The sequence below is a fragment of the Schistocerca cancellata genome, chromosome 12, assembly GCF_023864275.1.
Source record: "Schistocerca cancellata isolate TAMUIC-IGC-003103 chromosome 12, iqSchCanc2.1, whole genome shotgun sequence".
Lineage (NCBI taxonomy): Eukaryota > Metazoa > Arthropoda > Insecta > Orthoptera > Acrididae > Schistocerca > Schistocerca cancellata.
Window position 1 is genome coordinate 153,165,957 of NC_064637.1, and position 19,882 is coordinate 153,185,838.

The 19,882-nt window shown below is 44.5% G+C and overlaps 1 protein-coding gene across 3 annotated transcripts in view; it reads left to right on the forward strand.

The window, feature by feature from the left end:
* The window catches only part of LOC126109889 (uncharacterized), a 287,852-nt gene that overhangs the window by 149,483 nt on the left and 118,487 nt on the right, over nucleotides 1-19,882 (forward strand). For all 3 annotated transcript variants that reach the window (XM_049914976.1, XM_049914977.1, XM_049914978.1), the window contains exon 5: nucleotides 11,486-11,626. In XM_049914976.1, the coding sequence (XP_049770933.1) occupies nucleotides 11,486-11,626 (141 nt within the window). The remainder of the gene's footprint in view (nucleotides 1-11,485; nucleotides 11,627-19,882) is intronic.

The window sequence follows — 19,882 nt, forward strand, 5'->3', positions numbered from 1 at the left end:
TGGGTGTAAATAGCCTTCTCGATATCAGAACCCTTCAGAAATCCAAACTGTGTTCTTGATAATATGTTATTTGTGGTTGGTTGGTTGGTTTGGGGGAAGAGACCAAACAGCGAGGTCATCGGTCTCATCGGATTAGGGAAGGACGGAGAAGGAAGTCGGCCGTGCCCTTTCAAAGGAACCATCCCGGCATTTGCCTGGAGTGGTTTAGGGAAATCACGGAAAACCTAAATCAGGATGGCCGGACGTGGGATTGAACCGTCGTCCTCCCGAATCCGAGTCCAGTGTGCTAGCCACTGCGCCACCTCGCTTGGTAGTTGTTATTTGTGGTCAGATGGTTAGTTTACGGCAATAATTCGCCACACACAGCGTTGCCGTCAACATTGCTGTAATGGGGCTGCAATACATGGTATGGCATACCGTATCCGGTATGGACCTGCATAACTGCTGATGTTGCATGCTGTTACCGATGTACTGCCGAGGGGTTTCCGCCATTTTCCACCTAATGTGTCGTAAGCCCAGGCAATATCTATCTCTGTCATTGTCTGTAAATATTTTCCTGCCGCTCTCATCTTTGTTTCCTATTTCTCTCACCGACGGTGCTGCAGTGTTGTTTCAGTTTTGTTCCAGAGTTTGCGCACGTATTTTCCAACTGAAAAATGTTCGTTCCACTCAAAAAACGCAAATATGCCCCTCTTTAAAAGACTCTGACACAAAAGTGGGGAATCAGCTGCCTCAGTCCTCATTCCGCATTCCTCGCCAAAAATTCTGGCATCCGAACATATTCGCGCCTTTTAACACAGAATATTCTAAATCCTTTTCTCCTTGTCTCTCTTTATAGTGACGCCTTGGCACTGCCGCATGTTTCTCTCCCGTTGTCTCTCTCATCCGCCACTGGCACTTTCTCCTGTCTCTCTCTCTCCCAGTGTAGCTGCGTTCATCAGTTTCAGTCGCTCTTCCTTACAACTGTCTTCTTCTCTGCCACTTTCACTGTCTCTCTGTCCCACTCCCATTGCCTTTTCCCATTCTTTTTCTCTTACATTGCCACTTTCTCTTTCTTTCTCGCTCACAATCTGCTGTCTTTTTCTTCACCCACCACTGTCCCCTCTCCATATATGTCCTTGTGGATGGTTTGCTCGCGGTTTTGGGCCCTAGACCAGGAAACTTTAACACATGGGTGTAGAGAATGGGGGGGGGGGGGAAAGTTAGCGAATTAACATGTCAAAAATCCGCGTCAGTTGCCAAAGACCAGTAACATTTCGCAACTGAGGCGGGATTTTTGACATATTAATTTATCACAGTTGTTGACAGGGCTGCAAGATGTTAAAAATTGTTAAGGTCAGCGAACATTTTTCGTGCTAAAGTTCGACGATCTGCGGGGAGTACAGACCCTCAACCCTATGTATGGTCTCCACAAATCTCTTTTCCATTTCCACTTTCTCCTCTCTCTTTTGCTCCCACTGCTTCTATCTCGATCCACGTTTCTTTCTCTTTTACTGCCCCTGTCTCTCACTGACTAACAGTAACTCGTCTCTCTTCGGCTCCCACTGCTATTCTCTTCATCCACTTTTCTTTCTCTTTCACTGCCACTTCCTCTCTCCCGCCGCCACTATTTCCTCTCTCTTTCCCTCCCACTGTCACTGTCTCTCTCTCCCACCGTCCCACTGCTTATATAAAATGAATTCTCTCGGTCTGGAAACTTTTGACAGTTTATTTATAAACTTCTACACATTTACATACTGTGACACATATAAACAACAAGGAAGTATACACGATATAAGACCGACACAAAATCGGTGCTTATATAAATCAAATTAACTTTACACTACTTTACATAATTATGCACAACATTTTGAGGCTACATCTATAGATTTTAAAAAATTGCAATGCTAAATCTGCAAGTACAATGAATTTCGTACGAAAACTATTTTTTTGTGAGGCCCTTAAGCCACAAGGTGGCATCATCGAATAATTTCCAGGTCAAGACATTTTATATAGGCCTAAAGAGTCTACTATAAAGAGTGAACAGGTCATAGAGTTTTATTCGTGGGAAAAATGGAGACTAAAAGCACAGTTTGGTGAGCTTAGAACCACTGTGATGACCACAGAATCATTACCATGAGTTCACTGCGTCAGACAAAACCGCACTAACGGGTCAGACTGGATGTCGCGTGCATATTTTATGTGCATATATGCGGTAACTTTGAACCTCTGGATTTCGCTAACGGATAATGACATCGAAAAAAATTCCCGATTTCTCCGAGAATATCGTCTTAAGACAAATGGTAAAAATTGCGCCGATTAGTGATGAATAGATATTATGGAAGTGGTCAGCCCCCGAATTGGTACTTTTCGTTTCCCCAGTTTTCCTCAGGAACCGCCGATGAACAAATGGTGCTTTTTATAACCTGCCTACGGCGCACCATGGATCACATCTAATGGAAAAGAACCAACCGAATTCCTCAATTTGCCTTGGCTGGAGGAAGTGTGAATTAAATTTTGATCCTATACTGTAGCATAGCGACAGTATGCCTATTCTTCCGATAAGTACACAAATGGTCGCTAGGTCAAATGTTCTCCCTAGCACTTGACCCGTTATGTCTGTTATCAACCGAATCCGAGATATGGGCTCCTGAAAAATAGTATTTTCATGCGAAGCTTTCTGTAACATATTGGCGCGGTGTGCATGGAACGATACCCCCTATTTTATTAGTTGTTTGTTATTTTGCGTCTGTCGAGTGCAGTAATGAAGAAGTGGATAAACTAAAGGACTATACAACCTCATAAATGACTGTGAATCTCATAAATGACTCTATGACTAGAGCTATGCGACGTCACAAATAATGTATACAAAGACTGCAATCTGGAAAAGAAAATTTGGCAACCTGCTGACAATCAGCCCAGTATCACTCTTGAGAAAGCATACGGAGTGTTCGGACCTATGCCGAATGTGTGGAAAACATGTGTAGGAAGAGCGGAAGCGCAGATGGCTCTTGTTCTGAGTGGTTTGCATTTTGATGACATGAGTTTCGTAGTACATCGAGACGTGCGTGAAGCACGAACTGATAGTACACTACTGGCCATTAAAATTGCTACACCACGAAGATGACGTGCTACAGACCCGAAATTTAACCGACAGGAAGAATATGCTGTGATATGTAAATGATTAGCTTTTCAGAGCATTCACACAACGTTGGCGCCGGTGGCGACACCTACAACGTGCTGACATGGGGAAAGTTTCCAACCGATTTCTCATATACAAACAGCAATTCATCGGCGTTGCCTGGTGAAACGTTGTTGTGATGCCTCGTGTAAGGAGCAGAAATGCGTACCATCACGTTTCCGACTTTGATAAAGGTCGGATTTGAGCCTATCGCGATTGCGGTTTATCGTATCGCGACATTGCTGCTCGCGTTGGTCGAGATCCAATGACTGTTAGCATAATATCGAATCGGTGGGTTCAGGAGGGTAATATGGAACGCCGTGCTGGATCCCAACGGCCTCGTATCACTAGCACTCGAGATGACAGGCATCTTATCCGCATGGCTGTAACGGATCGTGCAGCAACATCTCGATCCTTGAGTCAACAGATGGCGACGTTTGCAAGACAACAACCATCTGCATGAACAGTTCGACGATGTTTGCAGCAGAATGGACTGTCAGCTCGGAGACCACGGCTGCGGTTACCCTGGACGCTGCGTCAGAGACAGGAGCGCCTGCGATGGTGTACTCATCGACGAACCTGCGTGCACGAATGGCAAAACGTTATTTTTTCGGATGAATCCATTTCCGTTTACGGCATCATGATGTTCGCGTCCGTGTTTGGCGACATCGCGGTGAACGCACATTGGAAGCGTGTATTCGTCATCGCCATACTGGCGTAACACCCGGCGTGATGGTATGGGATGCCATTGGTTACACGTCTCGGTCACCTCTTGTTCGCACTGACGGCACTTTGAACAGTGGACGTTACATTTCAGATGTATTACGACCCGTGGCTTTACCCTTCATTCGATCCCTGCGAAACCCTACATTTCAGCAGGATAATGCACGACCGCATGTTGCAGGTCCTGTACGGGCCTTTCTGGATACAGAAAATGTTCGACTGCTGCCCTGGCCAGCACATTGTCGAGATCTCTCACCAACTGAAAACGTCTGGTCAATGGTGACCGAGCAACTGGCTCGTCACAATACGCCAGTCACTACTCTTGATGAACTGTGGTATCGTGTTGAAGCTGCATGGGCAGCTGTACCTGTACATGCCATCCAAGCTCTGTTTGACTCAATGCCCAGGCGTATCAAGGCCGTTATTACGGCCAGAGGTGGTTGTTCTGGGTACTGATTTCTCAGGATCTATGCACCCAAATTGCGTGAAAATGTATCACATGTCAGTTCTAGTATAATATATTTGTCCAATGAATACCCGTTTATCATCTGCATTTCTTCTTGGTCTAGCAATTTTAATGGCCAGTAGTGTATAAAAGTAGTGTCTGCTGCAAAAATGTTTTTATTGAAATATCTTGTTGTTGTTGTGGTCTTCAGTCCTGAGACTGGTTTGATGCAGCTCTCCATGCTACTCTATCCGGTGCAAGCTTCTTCATCTCCCAGTACCTACTGCAGCCTACATCCTTCTGTATCTGCTTAGTGTATTCATCTCTTGCTCTCCCTCTACGATTTTTACGCTCCACGCTGCCCTCCAATACTAAATTGGTGGTGCCTCTATGTCTCAGAACATGTCCTACCAACTGATCCCTTCTTCTAGTCAAGTTGTGCCACAAGCTCCTCTTCTCGCCAATTCTATTCAATATCTCCTCATTAGTTATGTGATCTACCCATCTAATCTTCAGCATTCTTCTGTAGCACCACATTTCGAAAGCTTCTTTCTCTTCTCAAACTATTTATCGTCCACGTTTCGCTTCCATACATGGCTACACTCCATACAAATACTTTCAGAAACGACTTCCTGACATTTAAATCTATATTCGATGTCAACAAATTTCTCTTCTTCAGAAAGCTTTCCTTGCCATTGCCAGTCTACGTTTTATATCCTCTCTACTTCGACCATCATCAGTTATTTTGCTCCCCAAATAGCAAAACTACTTTACTACTTTAAGTGCCTCATTTCCTAATCTAATTCCCTCAGCATCACCCGACTTAATTAGACTACATTCCATGATCCTCGTTTTGCTTTCGTTGATGTTCATCTTACATCCTCCTTTCAAGACACTGTCCATTCCGTTCAGCTGCTCTTCCAAGTCCTTTGTGTCTCTGACAGAATTACAATGTCATCGGCGAACCTCAAGGTTTTTATTTCTTCTCCATGGATTTTAATACCTACTCCGAATTTTTCTTTTGTTTCCTTTACTGCTTGCTCAATATACTGCTTGAATAACATCGAGGAGAGGCTACAACCCTGTCTCACTCCCTTCCCAATCACTGCTTCCCTTTCATACCCCTCGAATCTTATAACTGCCGTCTCCTTTGTGTACAAATTGTAAATAGCCTTTCGCTCCCTGTATTTTACCCCTGCCACCTTTAGAATTTGTAAGAGAGTATTCCAATCAACATTGTCAAAAGCTCGAAATATACAACAGCTATAAATGTTGGATCGTCCCTTTTCATGGTTTCTTCCGAGATCAGTCTTACGGCCGGTACTGTGTCTCGTGTACTTATTTCGCTCCGAGACCCAAGTGATGTTCCACCACGTCGGCTTGCACCAGCCGTTGCAGACTTCTATAGATAACTCCTGTTAGTGGTTTGCAGCCGTGACCTGATGGTTCGTAGTAAACACACCAGTCAGTGTCCGCCTTGATTGGTATTAGAATTGGGTTTTCTTTTGTGAGTCATCGGTCTCCTGACTGGTTTGATGCGGCCCACCACGAATTCCTCTCCTGTCCCAACCTCTTCATCTCAGAATAGCACTTTAGCCTACGTCGCCAACTGTTTGCTGGATGCATTGAAATCTCTGTCTTGCTCTTCAGTTTTTACGCTCTACGGCTCCTTTTGTACTATGATATTCATTGACTGATGCGTTAACAGACGCCCTATCACCCTGTCCCTTCTTCTTACCAGTATTTCCCATATGATCCTATCCTCCCCGATTCTCCGGAGAACCTCCTCATTCCTTACCTTAATCAGTCCACCTAATTTTAAAAATTCTTCAATAGCACCACATCTAAAATGCTTTGATTCTTTTCTTTTCCGATTTTCCCACAGTCCATGTTGCACTACCATGCAATGCTGTGCTCCAGACGCACAATCTCAGAAATTTCTTTGCAAATTACGGCCTGTGTTTGATGCTAGTAGACTTCTGTAGGCCAGGAATTCCCCTTTTGCCAGCGTTTGCTTTTTATGTTGTCCTTAATGCGTCCATCATGTGTTATTTTGCTGCATAGGTAGCAGAATTCTTTAACTTCATCTACTTCGTGATCACCAATCCTGATGTTAAGTTTCTCGCTGGTCTCATTTCTGCTACTTCTCGTTACTTTCGTGTTTCTTCGGTCTACTCTCAGTCCATATTCTATACTTTAGAATTCATTCCATTGCGCACATTCTGTAATTTTTCTTCCCTTTCACTGAGGATAGCCATGTCATCAGTGAATCTTATCATTGATTTCCTTTCATTCCCGCTCTTGAACCTTTCTTTTATTTCCATAATTGCTTCTTCGATGTATAGATTAAACAGTAGGGCCGGAAGACCACATCCCGGTCTTACGCTCTTTTTAATTCGAGCACTTCGTTCTTGGTCGTCCAGTCTTATTGTTCCGTCTTGGTTCTTCTACACATTGTACGAGGGCCGTTCAATAAGTAATGCAACACTTTTTTTCTGAAACAGGGGTTGTTTTATTCAGCATTGAAATACACCAGGTTATTCCCCAATCTTTTAGCTACACAACACTATTTTTCAATGTAATCTCCATTCAATGCTACGGCCTTACGCCACCTTGAAATGAGGGCCTGCACGGTACCATTCCACTGGTCGATGTCGGAGCCAACGTCGTACTGCATCAATAACTTCTTCACCATCCGCGTAGTGCCTCCCACGGATTGCGTCCTTCATTGGGCCAAACATATGGAAATCCGACGGTGCGAGATCGGGGCTGTAGGATGCATGAGGAAGAACAGTCCACTGAAGTTTTGTGAGCTCCTCTCGGGTGCGAAGACTTGTGTCAGGTCTTGCGTTGTCACGAAGAAGGAGAAGTTCGTTCTGATTTTTGTGCCTACAAACACGCTGAAGTCGTTTCTTCAATTTCTGAAGAGTAGCACAATACACTTCAGAGTTGATCGTTTGACCATGGGGAAGGACATCGAACAGAATAACCCCTTCAGCGTCCCAGAAGACTGTAACCGTGACTTTACCGGCTGAGGGTATGGCTTTAAACTTTTTCTTGGTAGGGGAGTGGGTGTGGCGCCACTCCATTCATTGCCGTTTTGTTTCGAAGTGATGAACCCATGTTTCATCGCCTGTAACAATCTTTGACAAGAAATTGTCACCCTCAGCCACATGACGAGCAAGCAATTCCGCACAAATGGTTCTCCTTTGCTCTTATGGTGTTCGGTTAGACAACGAGGGACCCAGCGGGAACAAACCTTTGAATATCCCAACTGGTGGACAATTGTGACAGCACTACCAACAGAGATGTCAAGTTGAGCACTGAGTTGTTTGATGGTGATCCGTCGATCATCTCGAACGAGTGTGTTCGCACGCTCCGCCATTGCAGAAGTCACAGCTGTGCACGGCCGGCCCGCACGCGGGAGATCAGACAGTCTTGCTTGACCTTGCGGCGAAGATGACACACGCTTTGCCCAACGACTCACCGTGCTTTTGTCCACTTCCCGATCACCGTAGACAATCTGCAAGCGCCTATGAATATCTGAGATGCCCTGGTTTTCCGCCAAAAGAAACTCGATCACTGCCCGTTGTTTGCAACGCACATCCGTTACAGACGCCATTTTAACAGCTCCGTACAGCGCTGCCACCTGTCGCAAGTCAATGAAACTAAACGAGACGAAGCGGGAATGTTTGAAAATATCCCACAAGAAATTTCCGGTTTTTTCAACCAAAATTGGCCGAGAAAAAAAAATGTGTTGCATTACTTATTGAACTGCCCTCGTATATTACCCGTCTCTCCCTATAGCTTACCCCCGTTTTTCTCAGAATTTCAAACATCTTGCACCACTTTACACAGTTGAACGCTTTTTCAAAGTCGACAAATCCTATGAACGTCTCTTGCTTTTTCTTCAGTCTTGCTACCATTATCAACCGCAACGTCGGAATTGCCTGTCTGGTGCCCTTACCTTTCCTAAAGCCAAACTGATCCTCATCTGAAACTTCCTGGCAGATTCAAACTGTTTGCCGGACAGAGACTCGAACTCGGGACCTTTGCCATCCGCGGGCAAGTGCTCTAACCGAGCTACCCAAGCACGACTCACGACCCGTCCTCACAGCCTTACTTCTGCCAGTCTCCTACCTTCCAAACTTCACAGAAGCTCTTCTGCGGACCATGCAGAACTGGCACTACTGAAAGAAAGGATACTGTGGAGACATGGCTTAGCCACAGCCTGGGGGATGTTTCCAGAATGAGATTTCCACTCTGCAGCGGAGTGTGCGCTGATATAAAACTTACTGGCAGATTAAAACTGTATGCCGGACCGAGACTCGAACTCTTGCCTTTCGCTAGCAAGTGCTGTAACCGAGCTACCCAAGCACGACTCAAGACTCCGTCATTTAATACATCGTCAATTTTATTTTCCATTTTTCTGTGTATTTCGCTGACATCGATTTGTTGTAGAATCGTGGAACATATTTTGTGTTCAGACATAATGACCTTCCTAGACTCTGAGAAGCTTATCTGAAGAAACCAGCTCGGTTTTAGGATACAGCAGTCATGCGAGACACAGCTGGCCCTCTTTGTGCATGATATACAACAGGCTCTAGATACCGGCTCCCAGGTTGATGCCGTATTTCTCGACTTTAAAGGCATTCGACACAGTTCCGCACAGTCGCTTGCTACAAAAAGTGCGCGCTTACGGTCTATCCAATGAAATATGCGGTTGGATAGAAAGTTTTCTAACAGACAGGGAGCAGTATGTCGACCTGAACGGGGTAACTTCAACAGAAACAAGAGAAACTTCAGGTGCGTCCCAGGGCAGCGTAATAGGTCCTCTACTTTTTACGATTTAAATAAACGATCTGGTTGATGGTATTGACAGCGGCCTTAGACTGTTTGCCGATGATGCTGTACAGGAGAGTAGTATCACACGAAAGTTGTGAACAAATCAATGAGGACTTGCAGAAAATAAATTCGTGGTGTAATGACTGGCAGTTAGTTATCTTTAATATTAGTAAGTGTAACCAACTGCGTATAACAAGGCGAAAATCCCCATTAATGTATGAGTACAAAATAAATGATCAGTCTTTGGAAGCGGTAACATCAGTCAAGTATCTGGGTGTGACTATTCGAAATGATCTCAAATGGAATGATCAGATTACACAAATAACGAGTAAGCCGAACTCTATATTGCGGTTTATTGGTAGAATCCTGAAGCGATGCAGTCCTTCAGCAAAGGAAATAGCTTCCAGTACGTTAGTTCGTCCAGTCGTAGAGTATTGTTTGTCTGTATGGCACCCTTACCAGTTGGGTCTGATTCAAGAGATTGAGAAGGTCCAAAGAAGAGCGGCAAGATTTGTGACTGGTACGTTTAGCCATCGCGAGAGCGTTACAAATCTCAGAGAGTTTGAAGTGGGACACACTTGCAGATAGACGATGCGCTAAACAGAAGGGGCTGCCCACTAAATTCCGAAATCCGATCTTCACCGAGGATGTAGAGCATATATTATTACCACCAACTTTCAAATCGCGCAGTGATCATCATTCAAAGATAAGGGAAATTAGAGCTCGTACTGCGGCGTTCAGACAGTCGTTTTTCCCTCGCGCAATCCGCGAGTGGAACAGTGGGGGGGGGGGGGGGGGGGGGGGGCGAATATGACTCTAGAGTGAAATGTGCCCTCCGCCACACACCACTTGGTCGCTAGTGGGGTATATATGTAGATGCTGATGTAGATATTATTCTGGTCAGGAACTTGGAACCCACCGAGGTGGAGCAGTGGTTAGCACACTGCACTCGCATCCCGAAGGGCGACGGTTCAATCCCGCGTCCGGTCATCCTGATTTAGATTTTTCGTGATATCCCTAAATCGCTTTAGGCAAATGCCGGTATGGTTCCTTTGAAAGGGCACGGCCGATTTCCTTCCCCATCCTTCCCTAATCCGTCTGTAATGACCTCGTTGCCGACGGGACGTTAAACACTACTCCCTCTCAGCAACTTGGACGCAGCTATTAAGCTGATTGTCCGATAATTCTTGCAATCTTGGGAATTATGTGAATGGTGTTTTTCCGACAGTCAGATTGTACATCGCCAAACTCACTCATTCTATTACAATGAAATGAACACCCTTAGCTGCTTACAGGCGTTGACAACGGGGACAGATGAAAACGAGTGCCCCGACCGGGACTCGAACCCGGGATCTCCTGCTTACATGGCAGACGCTCCATCCATCTGAGCCACCGAGGACGCAGAGGATAGCGCGACTGCAGGGATTTACCTCTCGCAAGCCTCCCGCGAAAGCCACATTCTCAACGTATTGTCCCGCACTACATTCGTAGTGCCCCCGCTCATTATAGTCATTACTCGCGGCGCGTTGCCGATTCCCGTAAGAGTTCGGGCACTGTTTGTGCATTCGCACAGAAGAAGAAGATGGTCAAGTGGCCGGTGAGCCTTAACTATATATATACTAAGATGGTAACTGTTCTTTCGAACATGGCCGGCCGGTGTGGCCGTGCGGTTCTAAGCGTGTCAGTTTGGAACCGCGTGACCGCTACGGTCGCAGGTTCGAATCCTGCCTCGGGCATGGATGTGTGTGATGTCCTTAGGTTAGTTAGGTTTAAGTAGTTCTAAGTTCTAGGGGACTGATGACCTCAGTAGTTAAGTCCCATAGTGCTCAGAGCCATTTGAACCATCTTTCGAACATGTCCGAAAGAGCACATACCATCTTAGTATATATATATATCACTCATTCTACCCACCAAAGTGAATATTTGTTTTGTTGCCACTTCCCCCCCAATGATTTTAGAAATTCCGATGCCGTGTAACCATCCCTTTTGCCTTATTTGATTATGAGTCTTCCAGAGCTCTTTTAAATTCTAATACTGGATCCTCTATCTCTTCCATATCGATTCCTGTTTGTTCTCCTATCACGTCATCAGCCAAGTCTTTGTAGTCTTCCCACCTACCCACTTAACGCTCAGATACGCCCGCCGTGCAGACAGTAGTCACCAGTCGGCTAATGCCTCTTTTCCAGTCCGCTAGAGAGGACCAAGTACATCCCCTTTCTGACCCTCCGCACCTCCTGACTGTCGAAAGAACCCGTGATTCGTGACAGTTGCCCTTCCCAGCTCCGTGTTTACGGGCTGCCCACGTGTTGCAGCTGCCAAGATCAACGAGACGTGCGAGTTCTCGGAGCAGTGCGAGCGCACCACCGAGAAGACGGAGTGTCGCGACGGCCGCTGCGTCTGCCTCTTCCAGATGGGCGCGCTCTACAAGAACGACGGCTCCGTCGAATGCGTCGGTGAGTACCGCCTCGCCGAGAGCACACATTCTAGTATGGTACAAGAAAAAAACCAATAAGTTAAATATATTTGAATTTTTTTCAATTTTAATCTGATAATTTTATATATATATATACAGGGTGACTCACCTAACGTTACCGCTGGATATATTTCGTAAACCACATCAAATACTGACGAACCGATTCACCAGACCGAACGTGAGGAGAGGGGCTACTGTAATTGGTTAATACAAACCATACAAAAATGCACGGAAGTATGTTTTTTAACACAAACCTACGTTTTTTTTAAATGGAACCACGTTAGTTTTGTTAGCACATCTGAACATATAAACAAATACGTAATGAGTGCCGTTTGTTGCATTGTAAAATGTTAATTACATCCGGAGATATTGTAACCTAAAGTTGACGCTTGAAACCTCCGACGTTCAGTTGCATGTTGTAACAAACACGGGCATAAATTGGCCAGCCTGTTCTCCTGATCTTACACCTCTGGACTTCTTTCTGCGGTGTACGTTAAAGGAGAATGTGTACCGTGATGTGCCTACAACCACAGAGCATATGAAACAACGTGCTGTGGCAGCCTGCGGCGACATTACACCAGATGTACTGCGGCGTGTACGACATTCATTACGCCAGAGATTGCAGTTGTGTGCAGCAAATGATCGCCACCATATTGAACATCTATTGGCCTGACATGTCGGGACACACTCTATTCCACTCCGTAATTGAAAACGGAAACCACGTGTGTACGTGTACCACACCCCTCATGGTAATGTACATGTGCGTCAGTGAAAAAGACCATTAAAAAGGTGTTAGCATGTGGACGTAATGTGTTGTTCCAGTCTCTTCTGTACCTAAGGTCCATCACCGTTCCCTTTGGATCCCTACGTAATTCGGTGCTCTCCGATACACACGATCGAACAGCGGAGGAGTGGTACTCAAGCGTCAACTTTAGGTTACAATATCTCCGGATGTAATTAACATTTTACAATGCAACAAACGGCACTCATTACGTATTTGTTTATATGTTCAGATGTGCTAACAAAACTAACGGGGTTCCATTTAAAAAAAACGTAAGTTTGTGTTAAAAAACATACTTCCGTGCATTTTTGTATAGTTTTTATTAAACTATTACACTAGCCCCTCTCCTCACCTTCGGTCTGTGGAACCTGAAATATATCCAGCATTAACGTTAGTTGACTCACACTATATATATATATATATATAAAGGTACGGCCAAACTTTCAGGAAACATTCCTCACACACAAATAAAGAAAAGATGTTATGTGGACATGTGTCCGGAAACGCTTAATTTCCATGTTAGAGTTCATTTTAGTTTCGTCAGTATGTACTCTACTTCCTCGATTCACCGCGAGTTGGCCCAATTGAAGGAAGGTAATGTTGACTTCGGTGCTTGTGTTGACATGCGACTCATTGCTCTACAGTAATAGCATCAAGCACATCAGTACGTGGCATCAACAGGTTAGTTTTCATCTCGAACGTGGTTTTGCAGTCAGTACAATGTTTACAAATGCGGAGTTGGCGGATGCCCATTTGATGTATGGAATAGCACGGGGCAATAGCCGTGGCGCGGTACGTTTGTATCGAGACAGATTTCCAGAACGAAGGTGTCCCGACAGGAAGACGTTCGAAGCAATTGATCGGCGTCTTAGGGAGCACGGAACATTCCAGCCTATGACTCGCGACTGGGGAAGACCTAGAACGACGAAGACACCTGCAACGGACGAGGCAATTCTTCGTGCAGTTGACGATAACCCTAATGTCAGCGTCAGAGAAGCTGCTGCTGTACAAGGTAACGTTGTTTCCGTACCAGGTACAGCGTGTGCAGGCGCTATCAGCAGCTGATTGGCCTCAACGGGTACACTTCTGAGAATGGTTCATCCAACAATGTGTCAATCCTCATTTCAGTGCTAATGTTCTCTTTACGGATGAGGCTTCATTCCAACGTGATCAATTTGTAAATTTTCACAATCAACATGTGTGGGCTGACGAGAATCCGCACGCAATTGTGCAATCACGTCGTCAACACAGATTTTCTGTGAACGTTTTGGCAGGCATTGTTGGTGATGTCTTGATTGGGCCCCATGTTGTTCCACCTACGCTCAATGGAGCACGTTATCATGATTTCATATGGGATACTCTACCTGTGCTGCTAGAACATGTGCCTTTACAAGTGCGACACAATATGTGGTTCATGCACGATGGAGCTCCTGCACATTTCAGTCCAAGTGTTCGTACGCTTCTCAACAACAGATTCGGTGACCGATTCATTGGTAGAGGCGGACCAATTCCATAGCCTCCACGCTCTCCCGACCTCAACCCTCTTGACTTTCATTTATGGGGGCATTTGAAAGCACTTGTCTACGCAACCCCGGAACCAAATGTAGAGACTCTTCGTGCTCGTATTGTGGACGGCTGTGATACAATACGCCATTCTCCAGGGCTGCATCAGCGCATCAGCGATTCCATGCGACGGAGGGTGGATGCATGTATCCTCGCTAACGGAGGACATTTTGAACATTTCCTGTAACAAAGTGTTTGAAGTCACGCTGGTACGTTCTGTTGCTGTGTGTTTCCATTCCATGATTAATGTGATTTGAAGAGAAGTAATAAAATGAGCTCTGACATGGAAAGTAAGCGTTTCCGGACACATGTCCACATAACATATTTTCCTTCTTTGTGTGTGAGGAATGTTTCCTGAAAGTTTGGCCGTACCTTTTCGTAACACCCTGTATATATATATATTTTGTGTTTCATACTAGAATGTCATGTTCCCAGTTTGGCACAGCTTTGGCACAGGAAACACGAAAGCGGTCGAAGACGTCCGTCTTCTGGTCGGTTCCTGATCGTTGTCAGAAGGAGGCTAGTTTTTGATTACGCAAAGACTTCTATTTCTTTACGTAATCAGTATGAAATTTATAATCATCCGAGGGACCTTTAACATGAACAATAAAAAAAATTTGCATTTGCAAATGAAATCATTAATAAATGGGGCAGAAGACAAGGAGCGGCCTTCTGTCTACGACCAGGAAGGATGCCGCAGTATTCTCTGCTGTAGTAAAGGCTGCTTGACATTTACAAAAATAATATGACATGGAGGTAAAAGAAATATAAAGGGAAAGAGTAGAATAAGAAATCTGGTAAACACTAAATATATTCAAATAATTCTCACAAGCAATTAGGGCTTATTTGTAAACAGTATAACTTACATAAGTACTTTTCCAACTGTATGGTGCGATCAGATTTCAGCCTGTCCTGTGCTAGAACATTGGTTCACGTTTTTGTCACAAATTACAGTCATTACTTTTCTCCTTCCTTCAAGACAATTCTTGTACCGTTCAACTACTTCATAATAGTAACTTGCCGGTTAACAGTATCGAACATAAATTACTCGAATTTTATTAATTAATAACTGTTGTCTGCACGCTGGCAAGACCGCTCACTTTTATGGCTTAAAGACAACCTTTTAACACTTTCACATTACAAGCACAAGTACGATAAAATCTGAAGATCTACAAAAGTTTGTTACTGTCATCTTTTATTTAGATCGAAGCGGAACGTTCAGTTCAGCTTCTGTTAAAATGTTTCTTTGACTGCGCAATCGATGTATTAGCGTCCGCACTAAATGCGCATTCTTACAGTTACGTAAATTATATAGAACAAATGTCTTTCGAAGAATAGGTCTCATCTCATAAGTTGATCGTTTAATATACAGATAGGTGAATGCCTTTCCCAGGGTACTCACAGCTTTCATACGACGGAAATCCCAATAATATTATAACGTGCAGGGTGAGTCAGGACGAAGGCTACATGCTTCGAGGGGTGATATTACTAGCGTGCCTTTAAAAAAAAATTCAAATCCACGTATGCCCTTTTCTTAACCGGATCCGACATACAACTGTTTGAAAATAACAGGCATCGGCCGTGCTGAAACTACATATGACGTCGTGGTGACCAAGGAATATATACCAAGTATTTTGGTAACACGCTGTGAAGGTAATCATGATACCGTACTCCATTACGATGGTTACCTAAAACAATCGGAGCGATGAGTTCGTCATTAATAATTCCGCACCAAACGTTCACTAAGAAACATCGTTGAAAATTTGTTTCCACAGTAGCGTGTAGAGTTTCACTTGTTCCTGACGCCGCTGCGCGTAAATGTTGACTCATCAGTGAACCGAAAATGTGGAATACAACATTCCGTACCAGTGAACTTTGAACAGCAACGTATCAGCTGTCTACAAGGGCTGAGAAATGCCTTGCAGTTGACAGTGGACTTTTTGATCATACTTTGTGAGAAAATGTACACAACTAAACAGAACATTAGATCACCTGCCTTTCTCCTGCTCCCCATTCTTTTCATTAGTTTGCTCGGAAACCGTTAAGAACGGGACATACGTTCACATTACGTTTTGGGTTCAGAATCTCTAACAACATCCCCCTGACTCATCCTGTATGTTGCTTCAGTAACGACTTCTCAGCACTACGGTCTTAAAATATAAATTTTGTTTACATGAGAACTAAAGCATAATAATATTAGTTTCACCGTAAAGTGATTTTTGACTCATTTAAATTAACATTTGTGATCATTAATTTTCATGGCTAAAGATCGATGTTGCTAAATGGATCGATATGAAAAATTAAATTATATTATTAGATTTTTGATGAACAAATGTAAAATCATCTTCAGATGTGGTATATATAATGTAAGTATAAAAATTAACTCAAATCAGCCCCAAATTTATATGGAACCGAATATTTCAATTGAAGTACGAAAGTTCTGAGGAGACAGGCACATACTGCGCAGAATGCTTTCACCGTGGCAGGCACGTCGTGTTGCTGTTAATGCCATTAAAGTTATTGGCGATGAGAAGACAAAGGAATGAGAGTATAGGCACAGAAAGATCTCGGAACGGGAGAGGAAAAAATTGAGTGAGTGGATGGTGGCTAAAGTAGGGCAAGAGGGACACGATGATGGGTATGGTAGGAGTCAAGTATCTGTCTCAAAGAAGAACAAGCAATCCGCACACAATAAATATCCCGCTGACGGCATGAATATAGGTGTCTTAGACATAAATTTCTGTAAGATCATCAACAATAAAAAGAAACACCAAATATGCGAATGCTTCACGATCCTTACCACACAGAACTGGAGCTTTAGGTCATCAAGGAAACAACAGCGACAGTTAATCTGTCTGTGGGATTTGCGACGATATGAAGGAACTCAGTGACAGTACTTCATCCAGAAATTAAAAAGTAAGAGTCAAGACCATAAATGTAGACAACATAGTCTATGGAGAACAGCGACCTGATGCTACATTTAAGTCACAGTGAACAGTCGAGATCGCAAAAATATTTGTTTATTCACTGGTTTCGGCTTACGTAAAAGCCATCTTCAGAATTTTTGGCCCCCTATGGCTGGCGCTGGCGGGTCTTCGAGTGTACGATCGCGGTATCGCGAGAAAAATTCTGAAGATGGCATTTACGTAAGCCGAAACCGATAAATAAATAAATATTATTGCGATCTTCAGTGTTCATTTTAACTTAAATATCAGTCAAGATCCTACATTTGTTTCACACTGCCCGACAAAAAATGTGTGCATTAAATGAACTCGCAATTGCGAATAAGGACAACCATCAGCTGTAGAATGGAATGACGACTGAAAATTTGTGCCGGATCGGTACTCCAACCCGGATTTTCCGCCTATCGCGTGCGGTCGCCTTACCATTTGGCTATCCGTGCATCGACTCAGGGGAGACCCAAACTTCCAAATGTCGCCAACGATGCGTCTACGGCCTGTACTCGTACATCCATTATGCATATTCCATTACAGATCAAGCGTTGCACTCGCCGCAGTGTCTGTTCCTTTGGACATGCACGCATGCATTGTAATCAGAGTGACACAGGTACTGCCGAAACCGAGCAAGCGACTTTCAAGTACAACGTTTGACCTGTACGGAAATGGACATAATGGATGCATGATTACAAGTCGTAGGCGCGTGGTTGACGACATATGGAAGTTTGGGTCGAGCCTTGAGTCGTGCACGGATAGCTAAATGATAAGGCCATCGCACGTGCTAACCCAGGTTCGAGTCTCGATCCGGTACAAATTTTCATTGTCGTCATTCCATACTACAGCTGACTGTTGTCCTTATTCGCATTCACTTAATGTACAGGGTGATCAAAAAGTTAGTATAAATTTGGAAACTGTACAAATCAAGGAATAATGTAGATAGACAGGTAGAAATTGACACACATGCTTGGAATGACATGGGGTTTTATTAGAACCAAAAAAATAGAAAAGTTAAAAACTGTTCGACAGATGGTGCTTCATCTGATCAGACTACCAATAATTAGCATAACAAAGTAAGACACAGCAAAGATGATGTTCTTTACAGGAAATGCTCAATATGTCCACCATCATTCCTCAACAATAGCTGTTGTCGAGGAATAATGTTGTGAACAGCACTGTTTAGCATGTCCGGAGTTATGGTGAGGCATTGGCGTCGGATGTTGTCTTTCAGTATCCCTAGAGATGTCGGTCGATCACGATACACTTGCGACTTCAGGTAACCCCACAGCCAATAATCGCACAGACTGAGGTCTGGGAACCTGGGAGGCCGAGCACGACGAAAGTGGCGGCTGAGCACACGATCATCACCAAACGGCGCGCGCAAGAGATCTGTCACGCGTCTAGCAATATGACGTGGAGCGCCATCCTGCATAAACATCGTACGTTCCAGCAGGTGTTTATCAGCCAGGCTGGGGATGATGCGATTCTGTAACATATCGGCGTACCTCTGACCCGTCACGATAACAGTTACCTGCTGTCCAGCGCCATCTGCCGTCTGTCGGACAGTTTGTGTACTTTGTTTTTTGTATTTTTTTGTTTTTTTTTTTTTTGTTCTAATAAAACTCCATGTCATTCATTCCAAGCATGTGTGTCAATTTTTACCTCTCTATCTACATTATTCCGTGGTTTATTAAGTTTTCAAATTTATACTGACTTTTTGATCGCCCGGTACTTCATAGCGGCTGTAGTCGCCGTACAGATCAGGCATTGTACTAGCTGCAGTGCCTCAAAGGAACTTTGCATTGTAATCAGAATAACACAGGCAGTGCAATATCGCAAAAATTTAAGCAGCCGCAAGACTTGGCCAGTTGACCGTGTCCGTCGTACACGTACGCGACGTGTACGTGGGAGGAAGTGATATGTACCATCAGTTGTCTTACAACGTACACTGCCGAAATCTTACGACGAATTAAATCATTGATTGATGCACAAGGCTTTTCTTCCAGCGTATCTAACCACAGATTAATGAGTATTTCTGCACGTAAATGATTAGAGTTGCAACTCTCTGTGATGTGGAGAAAGGCAACCAAGACTGCATTATCGTCGTTTCTTGGTTAGTGTTGCTACAAGGTCTGATAGGATGTACAGGGTTCGTATAAAAAGTAGTGACTGATTTTTTGCTGACGCGACTGTAATCCGCAGCGCGCGCTCACCCGGGGGGGGGCGGGCGGGGGGGGGCGGTTAGTGAAGGGAGAGGAGGGGGGGGGGGTGTTATCTGGCCGAAAACCCGCGGCGTGCAGTCGCCTGCGATCTTTTGTCTCGGTAGCATCGTGCGTTGGGTGTACACGTCGCATAGTCGTCAGCGTTGAGGACGAGAACCGCTCGGAACGCCAATCAACCAGCCACACTGACTAAAAAATCGACCGTATGCGCGTTTTATTGAACACCGACCGTCGGATGAGTGTCAGGATGATAGCAGACGACCTCGGACTTCCGATAAAATGACTTTTGTGTTAGCAGCAGAGCCAACACCTTGTTACTAGAGGAGGCCGAAATGCACGAGTTTTAGCTCACGCAGGGTGGCGTGAGGAGGGGAGAACTATACTGACGTGAGGTCTGGAACGTGACAAGGAATGAGAATTCAGAAAGCGCACGTAATTAGTTTGATACTTAACTTTAATCCATTAATGATGAACGTCGCTCTTGACGGTACATGATTCGCAATATTGTCTGTTCAGAATACATTCTTGAAGTAATTATAGTAACTGAATATGGCGCCTTGCTAGGTCGTAGCAAATGACGTAGCTGAAGGCTATGCTAAACTGTCGTCTCTGCAAATGAGAGCGTATGTAGACAGTGAACCATCGCTAGCAAAGTCGGCTGTACAACTGGGGCGAGTGCTAGGGAGTCTCTCTAGACTAGACCTGCCGTGTAGCGG